This window comes from Dama dama, chromosome 13 (genome assembly GCF_033118175.1).
Source record: "Dama dama isolate Ldn47 chromosome 13, ASM3311817v1, whole genome shotgun sequence".
Classification (NCBI taxonomy): domain Eukaryota; kingdom Metazoa; phylum Chordata; class Mammalia; order Artiodactyla; family Cervidae; genus Dama; species Dama dama.
In genome coordinates this window covers 31,464,528-31,477,105 of record NC_083693.1, presented here as the reverse complement: position 1 = coordinate 31,477,105, position 12,578 = coordinate 31,464,528, and the positions used below count along the sequence as shown (strand labels likewise).

Sequence of the window (12,578 nt, the reverse complement as noted above, 5' to 3'; positions counted from 1 at the left end):
TTGGAATCAGTCTGTTGTTCCATGTCTGTTTCTAACTGTTGCTTCTTGACCTGCATCCAGATTTCTCAGGAGGCAGGTAAGATGGTCTGGTATTCCCATCTCTTTTAGAATTTTCCACAGTTTGTTGTGATCCACACAGTCAAAGGCTTTGGCATAGTCACTAAAGCAGAAGTAGATGTTTTTCTGGAACTCTTCTTTTTCGATGATCCAGCAGACATTGGCAATTTGATCTCTGGTTCCTCTGCCTTTTCTAAATCCAGCTCGAACATCTGGAAGTTCTTGGTTCACGTACTGTTGGAGCCTCATTTGGAGAACTTTTAGCTTTACTTTGCTAGAGTGTGAGATGAGTGCAGTTGTGTGGTAGTTTGAACATTCTTTGGCATTGCTTTTCTTTGGGATTGAAATGAAAACTGATCTTTTCCAGTCCTGTGGCCACTGTGCTTTTTTCAAATTTGTTGGCATATTGAGTACAGCACTTTCACAGCATCATCTTTTAGGATTTGAAATAGCTCAACTGGAATTCCATCACCTCCACTAGCTTTGTTCATAGTGATGCTTCCTGTGGCCCACTTGACTTCACGTTACAGGATGTCTGGCTCTAGAGTGATCATACCATCATGGTTATCTGGGTCATGAAGATCTTTTTTTGTGTAGTTCTTCTGTGTATTCTTACCATCTCTTCTTAATAGCTTCTGCTTCTCTTAGGTCCATACCGTTTCTGTACTTTATTGTGCCCATCTTTGCATGAAATGTTCCCTTGGTATCTCTAATTTTCTTGAAGAGATCTCTAGTCTTTCCCATTCTATTGTTTTCCTCTATTTCTTTGCATTGATCACTGAGGAAGGCTTTCTTATCTCTCCTTGCTATTCTTTGGAACTCTGCATTCAGATGGGTATATCTTTCCTTTTCTCCTTTGCCTTTAGCTTCTTGTCTTTTCCCAGCTATTTGGAAGGCCTCCTCAGACAACCATTTTGCCTTTTTGCATTTCTTTTTCTTGGGGATGGTCTTGATCACTGCCTCACTTATCTCTTGTCTTTTTATAATAGCCATGCTAAGATGTAAGGTGAAAGTCTGTTTAAGTCCTCTGCCCAATTTTAAATCAAATTATTGGAGTGGGGGTTTGCTGTTGGGTTGTATGAGTTCCTTCTATGTTTTGGAAATTAACTCCTTATCATATGCCAAGTCGCTTCAGTTGTGTCCCACTCTGTGCAACCCCATAGACAGCAGCCCACCAGGCTCCCCCGTCCCTGGGATTCTCCAGGCAAGAACACTGGAGTGGGTTGCCATTTCTTTCTCCAATGCATGAAAGTGAAAAATGAAAGTGAAGTCGCTCAGTCGTGTCCGACTCTTTGCGACCCCATGGACTGCAGCCTACCAGGCTCCTCCATCCATGGGATTTTCCAGGCAAGAGTACTGGAGTGGGTTGCCATTGCCTTATCATATAGATAGTTTCCAAATATTTTCTCCCATTCCATAGGTTGCCTTTTCATTGTACTGATTGTTTCTTTTGCTGTGCAGTAGCTTTTTAGTTTGATGTAGTCCCAGTTTTTATTTTTGCTTTTGTTGCTTGTGCTCTTGGTATATGTGGAAATTTCCCCCCATGTGTTCTTCTAGGACTTCTGTGGTTTTAGTTCTTACATTTAAGTCGTTAATCCATTTTGAGTTTATTTTGATGAGTGGCATAGGATAGGGGTCAAGTTTCATTCTTTTACATGTGATTATCCAGTTTCCCCTTCACTGCTTATTGAAAAGTCTGTCCCTTCACACAATAGAGTAACTCTGCTTAGTTACACAGACACACAGGAGAGTGGAGGCAGTACCTAGAGCCCCTTCGGACAGCAGACTCTGATTGCTTTGCTGACCAAATAATGAATGTGGGGACCTAGGATGGATCATAATCCAGGGAGAAGGCAAAGTGGTGCTTTCATGGTTGTATGACCCCATCGGCCTTGTTGTTTAGTCACTAAGTCATGTTCAACTGTTTGCAACCCCATGGACTATAGGCTCCTCTGTCCATGGGATTTCCCAGGCAAGAATACTGGAGTCGGTTGCCATTCCCTTCTCCAGGAGATCTTCCTGACCCAGGGATCGAATCTGCAGATTCCTACACTGGCAGGCACATTCTTTACCACTAGGGCCACCTGGGAAGCCTGATGATTAAAAATTGTATTGATAAATTTAATCCAGAAGGAAAAAATATTATTTTATTTTTTATTATTACTTTTTCGGAGCCATGCCATGTGGGATCTTAGTTGCCTGACCAGGGATCAAACCTGCACCCCCTGCAGTGGAAGCACAGAGCCCTAACCACTAATGCCAAGAAAGTCCTGATTGCCACTTAAATATCACATTTTCTGATGGCCTAATTGTGAAATCCAGGGGCACTGCCATGCGCTCGCTTGACTGCTATGTGTCGTTTGCTCCTACTCACCCTTCCTTCACCCCTGGCTCAGCTGTGATCACCTCAGGCCACCGCCTGCTGGAATCTTTGCTGACTCCCTCCCTCGGCTGCTCCTCACGTGTTGGCAGTCCCCAGGCTTCCATCTGGTTCTTCTGCTCACTGTCCATGTGCTCCGGGTGATCTTGGCCATGCTCACAGCTTCCATGTCCTGTGGTCTGAAAATGACTCCAAACCCTTGTCTCTGGGCCTCAGGTCTCCCCAGGCGCAGGCAGAGCCCAAAGGAGGAGCCGCCTTCCTGAACAGTCCCCGTCACCTCAGACTTGACACCCTCACATGTTGTTCAGTCACTAAGTCATGTCCAACTCTTTGTACCCCCATGGACTGCAGCACTCCAGGTTCCCCTGTCCTTCACTATCTCTCCAAGCTTGCTCAAACGCATGTCCATCTAGCTGGTGATGCCATCCAACCATCTCTTCCTCTGTCGCCCCCTTCTCCTCCTGCTCTCAGTCTTTCCCATCATCAGGGTCTTTTCCAATGAGTTGGCTCTTTGCATCAGGTGGCCAAAGTTTTCACCTCTCATTTTTGTCTTCTTTCTAGTTTTATGTGTGGTAGGACATTGACCCTGTCTCTCAAGCCACACGCCTGCAACCATCTCTGTAGACCACACTAGGAGACACCTGGAGGCCCAGTTAGCTCAGCAACTGTCCAGAGAACCCACATTCTTCAGCCTCTCCACTCTCTGGCCTTAGTGTCTATGAGGTCCTGAACTGATCCTTGGGGTCCCAGTCCCCTCCCTGGATATTCCTGCTATTGGCCTTCAGGTTCATCCTCGTTTCTCAGTCTCTGCCTGCAGAGCCCAAGGATCACTTAGCTCTTCTACCCATATCCTTGGGGGAAAGAATTGTCCGTACAGCCAAGGCTGCTCAGAGAATACACTTTGCCCAGTTGGCCCAGACTTCCATCCTCACTCCCGAGACAGCCCGCCAGGCTTCTCCTGCCACCTGCCCCCACGCACTCTGAGTGCTGTCTTGTGAGCCAGGGGGAAAGGCTAAGGGCAGTGAGGAGGATAGGGGAGGACTGGCCCCCCCAAAAAATAAAATAATATTTTTTCCTTTTGGATTAAATTTATCAATACAGTTTTTAATCACAGGGCTTCCCAGGTGACGCTAGTGGTAAAGGGTCTGCCTAACAGTGCAGGACACGTAAGAGATGGGGTTTGATCCCTGGGAAGATCCCCTGGAGAAGGAAATGGCACCCCAGTGCAGTATTCTTGCCTGGGAAATCCCATGGACAGAGGAGCCTGGAGGGCTATAGTTCATGGGGTCACAAACAGTTGGACACAACTGAGCACCTGAGCACATTCACACAAGCAGTATGACATAATGCATTGCACATTTTGGCAAATAATTATTGAACAAAAGAAAAAAGTAAAATGGAAATGCATTTATTAATAAAGTGGATGGGACTTTTTTTAAAAGTTAATTTGTGCATCCATGGCTGAAGATGACATATTCTAGAATGCAACAGAAATTAGTGCCAGTTGTCTTTCTGTTTTTCACTTTGTAGTTGTAAGTACCAAGCGAACTTGTTCACCTACAGAAGCAGATGGAAAATGACGCTGTTTGCTACAGCAGTGCCACTCAGTTCTCTGAACTCTCCCCGAAGTGTATGCCAAAAATTACATAGTAATATATCATGGAAAATCATTTTAGACCATGCATGAGATGACACTTGATTAGCTCTTCCTTCAATTTTGTTGAAAGCAAAGAATTGGAAACCACTCAACTTGCAAAAAATTTTCTTATCCATTCAATAAATGTCATTCACTCTTTCGACACTAATACCAATACTTCAAATTGTCCTTTCATTTAGCCCACTGGGGTGTTTTTAATTCCAAAGCAATGAAATCTCACAGTGGAATGTAATATTCAGGATGAGTGAGAGTTATAGCTCTACGTTTCTAATAAAAAGATGAAGGGCTATTGTGAAAAGATAACCTGCAGGAAGCCTTGACTACTGGCTCATTGCCAGGCTGAGCAGCTCTGGGAAAGATTAAATATTATGTTGGACATCTGGAAACTGGTACTCTTAAAACTATCCATGTCCATGTCCCCCTTGGAAAGTCTTAGTGTACAAATGCTGTAGTCTGCAGATCAACAGTTTAACTGCTACCCTTTGGTGCTCAGTAGCTTTATTGCATCCAACTCTTAGAAACCCCATGGACTGTAGCCCACCAAGCTGCTCTGTCCATGGGATTCTCCAGTCAAGAATACCGGAGTGAGTTGCCATTTCCTTCTCTAGGAATCTTCCTGACCCAGGAATCAAGCCCACATCTCCTGTGTCTCCTGCATTGGCAGGCAGATTCTGTACTACTGAGCCACCTGGGAAGCACAACTGCAACCCTTTAGAGAAGCCCAAATGTGAAAGAAAAAAAAAAAATAGAGGAGGGAGAGAAGTTTAACAAGAGCGAAAAAGCTTATTTCAGGCTGGAACAGTGTAGTAGTTGTCTATTGCTGCATGATAATTTTTTGCCAAAATTTAGTAGCTTCAAAGAGTAAACAAATGTTCATTGTCTTGCATGGTTCCTGAGGGCCAGGAATCTGAAAGCAGCTCATCTGCAAGATTCTAGCTGAGGGTCTTTCATGAGGCCTGGTGACCACTCTCTGTCATTCCTCCCACAGCAGTTCCCAACCTTTTTTGGCACCAGGGGTGGTTTCATGGAAGACAATTTTCCCATGAACTGGGAGTGGGGGATGGTTTCAGGATGATTCAAGGGCATAGTATTTATTGTGCACTTTATTTCTTTTATTATTACATCAGCCCCACCTCAGATCATCAGGCGTTAGATCCTGGAATGCAATGCACTTTATGCCTGTGCAGTGCTTCCGACTCCTCTTTGCTCACCTGCCTGCCAACCTGGCTCACTTCTGCCATCATGCTATGATAAAAAAAATCGACAGTAACAAATGTTGACAGGGATATGGAGAAATCAGAGCCCTCATACAATGCTGGTAGAGATGTAAAATAATACAGCCACTTTGGAAAACCGTCTGGTATTCCTGCAAAAGTTAAACAGGGAGTTACTATTTGATCCAGAAATCCCACTCCTTGGCATCTACCCAAGGGAGATGAAACATATATGCACACAAAAACTTGTACATGTTTTAGTAGCATTATTTAGTATGGCCGAAAGGTGGAATCAACCCAAATGAAATGGGAAGTGGTGTGAATCAACGGATGACTAGGTAAACAAAATATGATATATCCATACAGTATAATATTATTCAGCTCTAATAAGAAATGAAGTGTTGACATATACAACAACCTGGATGAACCTTGAAAACTACATTAAGAAAGAGGCTCGTCACCGAAGACCACGTACCATACAATACAATTCCATCTATATGAAATGTCCAAATAGGAGAACCTGTAGAGATAGGAAATAAATTTGTGGTTGCTTAGGGCTAGTGGAAATGAGGGGGTGTGAGTCATGATAGCTAATGAGTGCAGAGTTTCTTAATATTTATTTTATTTATTTTGCTGTGCCAAGTCTTAGTTGTAGCACACGAGATCACTGATCTTCATTGTAGTGTGTAAACCCTTAGTTGCAGCATGTGGGATCTAGTTTCCTGACCAGGGATCAAACCTGGGCCTGCTGCGTTGGGAGCTCAGAGTCTTAGCCACTGGACCACCAGGGATGTCCCCAGAGTTTCTTTTTGAGTTGATTAAAATGGTCTAAAATTGACTGTGGAGATCATTGCTCGTTTTTGTGACTATGCTAAAAACCACTGAAGTATAGCCTTTAGGCAGGTGGGTTGTTTAGTCACTAAGTCATGTCCAACTCTTGTGACCCCATGGACTGTAGCCTGCCAGGCTCCTCTGTTCATGGAAACTATGTATCAATTAAAGCAAGGGGCTTCACTGGTGACTCAGATGGTGAAGAATCTGCCTGCAATGCAGGACACTCAGGTTCATTCCCCTGGAGGAAGATCCCCTGGAGAAGGAAATGGCGACCCACTCCACTATTTTTGCCTTGAGAATCCCATGGACAGAGGAGCCTGATGGGCTATAGTCTGTGGGGTTACAAAGAGTTGGACACGACTGAGCAACGAACACTAAAGTATTACCAAAAAGTAATGTAATGGCAATTCTGTGCCAAGAAGCAAGCAGGGACTTTATAGTCCAACAGACTCTGTTAACAAGGCCTTCCAAGAAGCAGGCACCAAATTAGAAGTTAGATACACACTGTTTTATTAGGGGACTATAATCTAGAGGACTGGAAAAATATAAATAAAACATAGGGGATTATGTTTTATTAGGGGACTATAATTATAAACTATAATCTCACACTGTTTTATTGTTGAGATTATAAAGGGGGAAAAATAGGAAAGGCTGGGGTCAGATATGGATAGAAGGAAGGAAGGCTTGGAGAAGCGTCCTAGCCTACCACACACTCTAGGAGAGGTCTGGCATGGCTGTCAAGGAGTCCTGCAGCCAAGATTTGCCACCAGGGTAGTTTTGTATCAATCAGAAATGGGTCTGCCTTGGTGTCCCTGCCTTTGTCATCGGATGGGAGATGCCAACAGGAAGTGTGTCCTCCATGCACATGTGACAGTGACTTTCAGAGTGTATTTGAAACCCCTGGTTATGGCCCCTATAATTGGATGTCTGCAAGGCTCAGTTTCATGGCCACTATCACACTCAGATTCAAATCCCAATTCAACAACTTACCAGCCATGTGACCTTCCTTGCACAAGGTACCCTCTGGGAGTTGATTGTTTCCCAGTCTGTAAAATGGGGATAATAGTAGTGGCTACCGCACAAAAAAATTCTTAGCACAGGGCCTTCCCTGGTGGTCCAGTGGTTCAGACTTTGCACTTCCACTGCAGCGAGCACAGGTTCGATCCCTAGTCTGTGAGCTAAGATCTCACATGCCCTGTGGCTAAAAAAACTAATTAACTGCCTAGCACAGGAGAAAATACACAGTAAGTGCTCAACGTGCAGTAGCTACTACTAATACTGTATTTGCTGCTGTTATTATTATTTATTTCTAGATTTTATGCACCTCCATTAAAATAGTAGGCCTCATAGTCTATATATAGTGAGTACTCTGTTTATTTTACTTAGTATTGTATTATAAGTCTTTCCCCAAGGTATCCTTTGCTCTCCCTAACATTTTAAAGGCTACATTATATTTTACAGGGTGTGCATATTCTGGTTTTTTTATGATTCTCCTAATTATTAGGGCTTTACAGTTTTTATTTTTTGGCTATTATAAAAAAAAATTTGTGGTGGACATCTTTATATAGAAATAATGTTTTCTGCTATATTTGAGATTTTTTTCTTTAGGGTCCTAGAAAAGGTCTATTAGGTTAGAAAGTGTGAACTGTTTTTTATCTTTGGCCACACAGCATGTGGGATCTTAGTTCCTCCACCAAGGATCAAACCTGCACCACCTGCACTAAAAGCATAGAATCTTAACCACCGGACCACCAGGGAAGTCCCTGAGTGGTGTGAACATCTCTAAGGCTCTTGATCCATGTTGCCACATTCACTCTCCAGAAACGTGGGACTGTGTACATTCTAACCAACAACATGTAAGAGTATTCACTTCATGGACCCTTCCCTAGTCTTGGGGTTTGAAAGCCAAAACATCGTCTACATGTTTATTCTCTGTTATGCATACATGAGTTTATGTGCTCAGTCATGTCTGACACTTTGCAGCCCACCAGGCTCCTCTGTCCATGGGATTTTTCCAGGCAAGAATACAGGAGTGGGTTGCCATTTCCTCCTCCAGGGGATATTCCCGACCCAGGGATCAAACTCAAGTCTCCTATATCTGCTGTGTCTCCTGCATTGTAGGTGGATTGTTTACCCACTGAAATCATTGGGGAAGCCCCTGTTACTCATAAGGATGAACTATTTTCCAAATGGTTTTGTATAGGTAACAGTATATGCAAAGGAAATTATTTTGTGAATATTCCTTACTACTGAGATTTTTCTTTTCAATTAATTTACATAATTTATTTAATAATAATTGCCCGAAACACTTCCTATTATTTTGCCTTTTGGGATTTTTTAGGTTTTTAAATGTATAGAGATCATTTGTTAATCAAATCAATTTATGGTTTGTTTGTTTTTTTCATAATTTCTCCTGTCTCTCTCTTTTTTTTTTCTCCTGTCTCTTTTAAGCTTTAGAAGCCCATAGTCTTGTAGAAAGCAAACCTTTCTTTACAGATTATTTAAAGTGAAACTGCAACTGAGCTGCTCAGCTAGTTTTTTTTTAAATTATTTAATTATTTACTTATTTTTGGCTATGCTGTTTCTTCATTGCTGTGCAGGCTTTCTCTAGTTGCAGCAAGTAGGGGCTACTCTCTAGTTGTGATGCACTGGCTTCTTGGATCATGGGCTCTAGCGCACACGGGCTTCAGTAGTTGCGGTCACGGGCTTCTCACTGCGTGGCGTCTCGGGTCATGGGCTCTAGCGCACGCGGGCTTCAGTAGTTGCGGTCACGGGCTTCTCACTGCGTGGCATCTCGGGTCATGGGCTCTAGCGCACGCCGGCTTCAGTAGTTGCGGTCACTGGCTTCTCACTGCGTGGCGTCTCGGGTCATGGGCTCTAGCGCACGCGGGCTTCAGTAGTTGTGGTCATGGGCTCACACACGGGCTCGAATTTTGCTGTGTAGCATGTGGGATCTTTCAGGATCAGGTATTGAACCCGTGTCTCCTGCATTGGCATTCTACCACTGAGCCACCCAGGGAAGCCCCCAATTTATATTTTTGTTCATAATTTCTCCTGTCTCTTTTAAGCTTTGTTGTCATTGTATAGTTGCTCAGTCGTGTCTGACTCTTTGCAACCCCATGGACTGTAGCGCGCCAGGCTTCCCTGTCCTTCATTACTCCCCAGAGTTTGCTCAAACTCATGTCCATTGAGTCAGTGATGCCATCCAACCATCTCATTCTCTGTCGCCGCCTTCTCCTCCTGCCCTCAATCTTTCCCAGCATCAGGGTCTTTTCCAATGAGTCAGCTCTTGGCATCAGGTGGCCAAAGTATCGCAGCTTCAGGAAGTCCATCCTCCTGCAGAAAGCAAACCTTTCCTAACAGATTGTTTAAACTGAAACTACAACTGAGATGCTCAGATGAGATTTTTTTTTTTTTAATGTGAATGAGTTGAGCCCAGTGAAATAACCATCTGCTGCAACGTCCTTCTCAGAAATGGGGTTTTGTGTTCTAGGACCCAGGAGATCCACTAAGGACTGTCCAGGAAGAGTCCTCCTTGTACAGAGGAGCTGCCTGGAGCTGTGATGGAGGAGGGAGCTGGGGAGGCACCAGGGCTGGGCAGGTCTGCTGCTTCTAAGGATTTCCGCTTCTATCACATGGATCTGTATGACTCTGAAGACAGACTGCAGATCTTCCCAGAAGAGAGTACTCGGATGAGAAGAGAAGGTGTCCAAGCTGAAATGACCCATGAGCCCATGAGAGGGGGTGTGAAAGGGAAGGCTCAGAGAGACCTTGGAGAGGAAGTGGATGAACTTGTCCATCTCTATGGGCTTGAAGATGATCACGAATTAGGGGATGAGTTTATTGAGGAAAACACACCCAGAATAGAGGTTTCAGAATATCCTTCTTATATGATGATGGGGAGTGAGCAGAGAGACTGGAGACTTACTGGTGAGGCAGCTCAGGGTGAGGACCTGGGCTTCATGGGGTGGGGCTCAGTAGGCCAGTGCCAGGACTTGCGGGAAGCCTATAGGTACAGCCACGGCCGTGCCAGCGAGGAGTATGAGTGCTACGTCATCCCAGAGGAAGAGGACGAGGAAGAAGTGGCTGACGTCTTCTGTGTCACTTGCAAAACTCCCATAAGAGCATCAGAGAAGGATCAGGATGAACACAAGCAGCATGAGGTGACCCCACTCAGTAAAGCCCTGGAGAGCGCCAAGGTAAGTAGGTCTGCTTAGGTCTTCTTTCTGTTGAGATTGTATTTGTATCTCAAGTATGTAGGTGGGGGATGAATCTAAAGTGCCTTCTACGAAAAAGAAAAAAAAAACACAGTGTTAATGCCTTCTTGGGATCCTCTATTTGACAGGATGAAATTCACAAAAATATGTACAAGTTGGAAAAGCAAATTATTGAGATGGAAAACTTTGCAAGTCACTTAGAAGAGGTTTTCATCACGGTGGAGGTAAGAGCACGCTCAGTGCCTCCATCAGATGCATGCAGCCGTGAGTGGTTGAGTCAGCAGCTGTGTCTGGTGTGAATTAGGGAACCTGTTTCTTGGAATGTATGGTGTTGATGCAGCTCCTGTCCCCTCAGCCCTCTGTCTGCCTTCCTGTAGCACAGGGGCATAAACCTGTGGAACCAATTACCTGGCAGCATTCCTTACTGAACTGTTAGCTCTCATGGGCTGGGTCTTCAGTATCTTCATGTCTCCACTCACACTGTAAGTTAGGACTGTTTCACGGGCCAGCCAAACAGGCATTGCAAGACACCCATCGTTTCACTGATGTCTTCTTTTCCTTAGATGGTACCTGTTTCTTACACGGCCAATAAGTTTCTGTGCCTGTCCCCAAACATGTCACAGTTCCCTGGGTGTGCCTAGTGGTGTATCATCTACTGCTCCACACCAACACACAACCTAGCCATCCGGATGAGGTAGCCCAGAATGGGACCAGAGGACTTCCTATGTCCCCTCCCTTCATGTGGGTGCTCTACCTCTGTTAATGCAGCCTCAGATTGCATCAATGGGAGCATCTTGTGTGAATGAACTAAGCCCTGGGTTCCTTTCCCATGAAGCTAGACTTCCCTCCTCACCCCCAGTCTTAAAAGGGAGGAGAGCTGTTGCACTAATTTCCTATGGAAGACACAGAGAAGGGACCAGCCCTTCCACGTCTAAGCCTTGGGTGGGTGGTGATAGGAGGGTAAGTGTACGGCAGCCATGGAAAAAGCGCCTACACTCCGTGCTGCCCGCTGCTCTCAGGTCACAGTGTCTCCCCACTCTGTGAGGACTCTGACCTCTTCCTTTACACGCAGCACTGGTGGGGGTCACCTGCCGCTTCTCCCTCTCTTCCAGCATTCTGAGCAAGTCTTACATACACAGTCAATACTCAGTAAATACTCCCTGAATGATTGATAAGAGTAAATACTCCCTGAACCTGCAGAGCTGTCCTGGGTTTCCAGTCTAAGGGGGACCAGGAGTTGATAAAATTTAATTAATATTTCCCATTCATTGCATTCTAGGATTAAATACTGGCACAGCCCTCTCACTGTCTTCCTGCTTTTTCTGATCTATTAGGCAGCACCACCTGGGTTATTCCCCTCCCCCTGCATCTTTTTCTTGGTTGTTATGAGGATCTATGTGATCCTGATGTTTGTATAATTCAGCCATCAAGGAGTGGAGGTGAGTATCATGAGATGTTGAGAGCTCAAGAGGGAAAGCAAGTTAGGTACGACTCTTCCAGGGCAGACGTCTTCATGTTAAGGTCCAGAGTTCCAGTGGCAGACTCATTACGGTAATGATAATCATGATAATCTTCTGGGGCGGTTGTCATGGTGATGGGCAGTGGCTACACCAGAGGTGGGTGGGGTATGGGGAAGAGGATTGTAAATTGCCACCAGCAAAGAAAGCAATACTCCTTGTTAAGATTATCCCTGGGGTTCTAGCTGGAGACTCCTGGTCCTAATTCCACCTTTGTCCACCTCAGCATCCTGACAAGAGACAATAAGATTAACAGGGAGGGACCAAAACATCTCTGAGTAGATACATTTTCATGCCCCAAATGACTCTGTAGTCAACATACATGCACTGAAATGACAGCTGAGATCAACTATATCTTACAGGAGAATTTTGGAAGACAAGAACAAAACTTTGAGTCTCATTACAACGAGATCTTGGAAACACTTTCTCAAAAATATGAAGAAAAAATACAAGCTCTAGGGGAGAAAAAGAAAGAGAAGCTGGAAGCCTTGTATGGACAGCTGGTCAACTGTGGAGAAAATCTTGACACCTGCAAAGAGCTGATGGAAACAATAGAGGAGATGTGTCATGAAGAGAAGGTTGATTTCATAAAGGTCAGTAATGAAGTGAAATGAAATAATGAACTGAAATGACAGTCATGGCCAGAGTAGGTTAGATTGTCCCCTCTCTGCCTGGAGGGGTTGGAACCGACGTTCATGGTCA

General features: G+C 44.6%; 1 protein-coding gene across 3 annotated transcripts in view; it reads left to right on the top strand.

Moving 5' to 3' along the window:
* Positions 1-12,578, top strand: part of FSD2 (fibronectin type III and SPRY domain containing 2) — a 40,101-nt gene that overhangs the window by 7,626 nt on the left and 19,897 nt on the right. For all 3 annotated transcript variants that reach the window (XM_061158817.1, XM_061158815.1, XM_061158816.1), the window contains 3 exons: positions 9,636-10,341; positions 10,488-10,583; positions 12,239-12,469. In XM_061158817.1, the coding sequence (XP_061014800.1) occupies positions 9,706-10,341; positions 10,488-10,583; positions 12,239-12,469 (963 nt within the window). In that variant the 5' untranslated portion in view covers positions 9,636-9,705. The remainder of the gene's footprint in view (positions 1-9,635; positions 10,342-10,487; positions 10,584-12,238; positions 12,470-12,578) is intronic.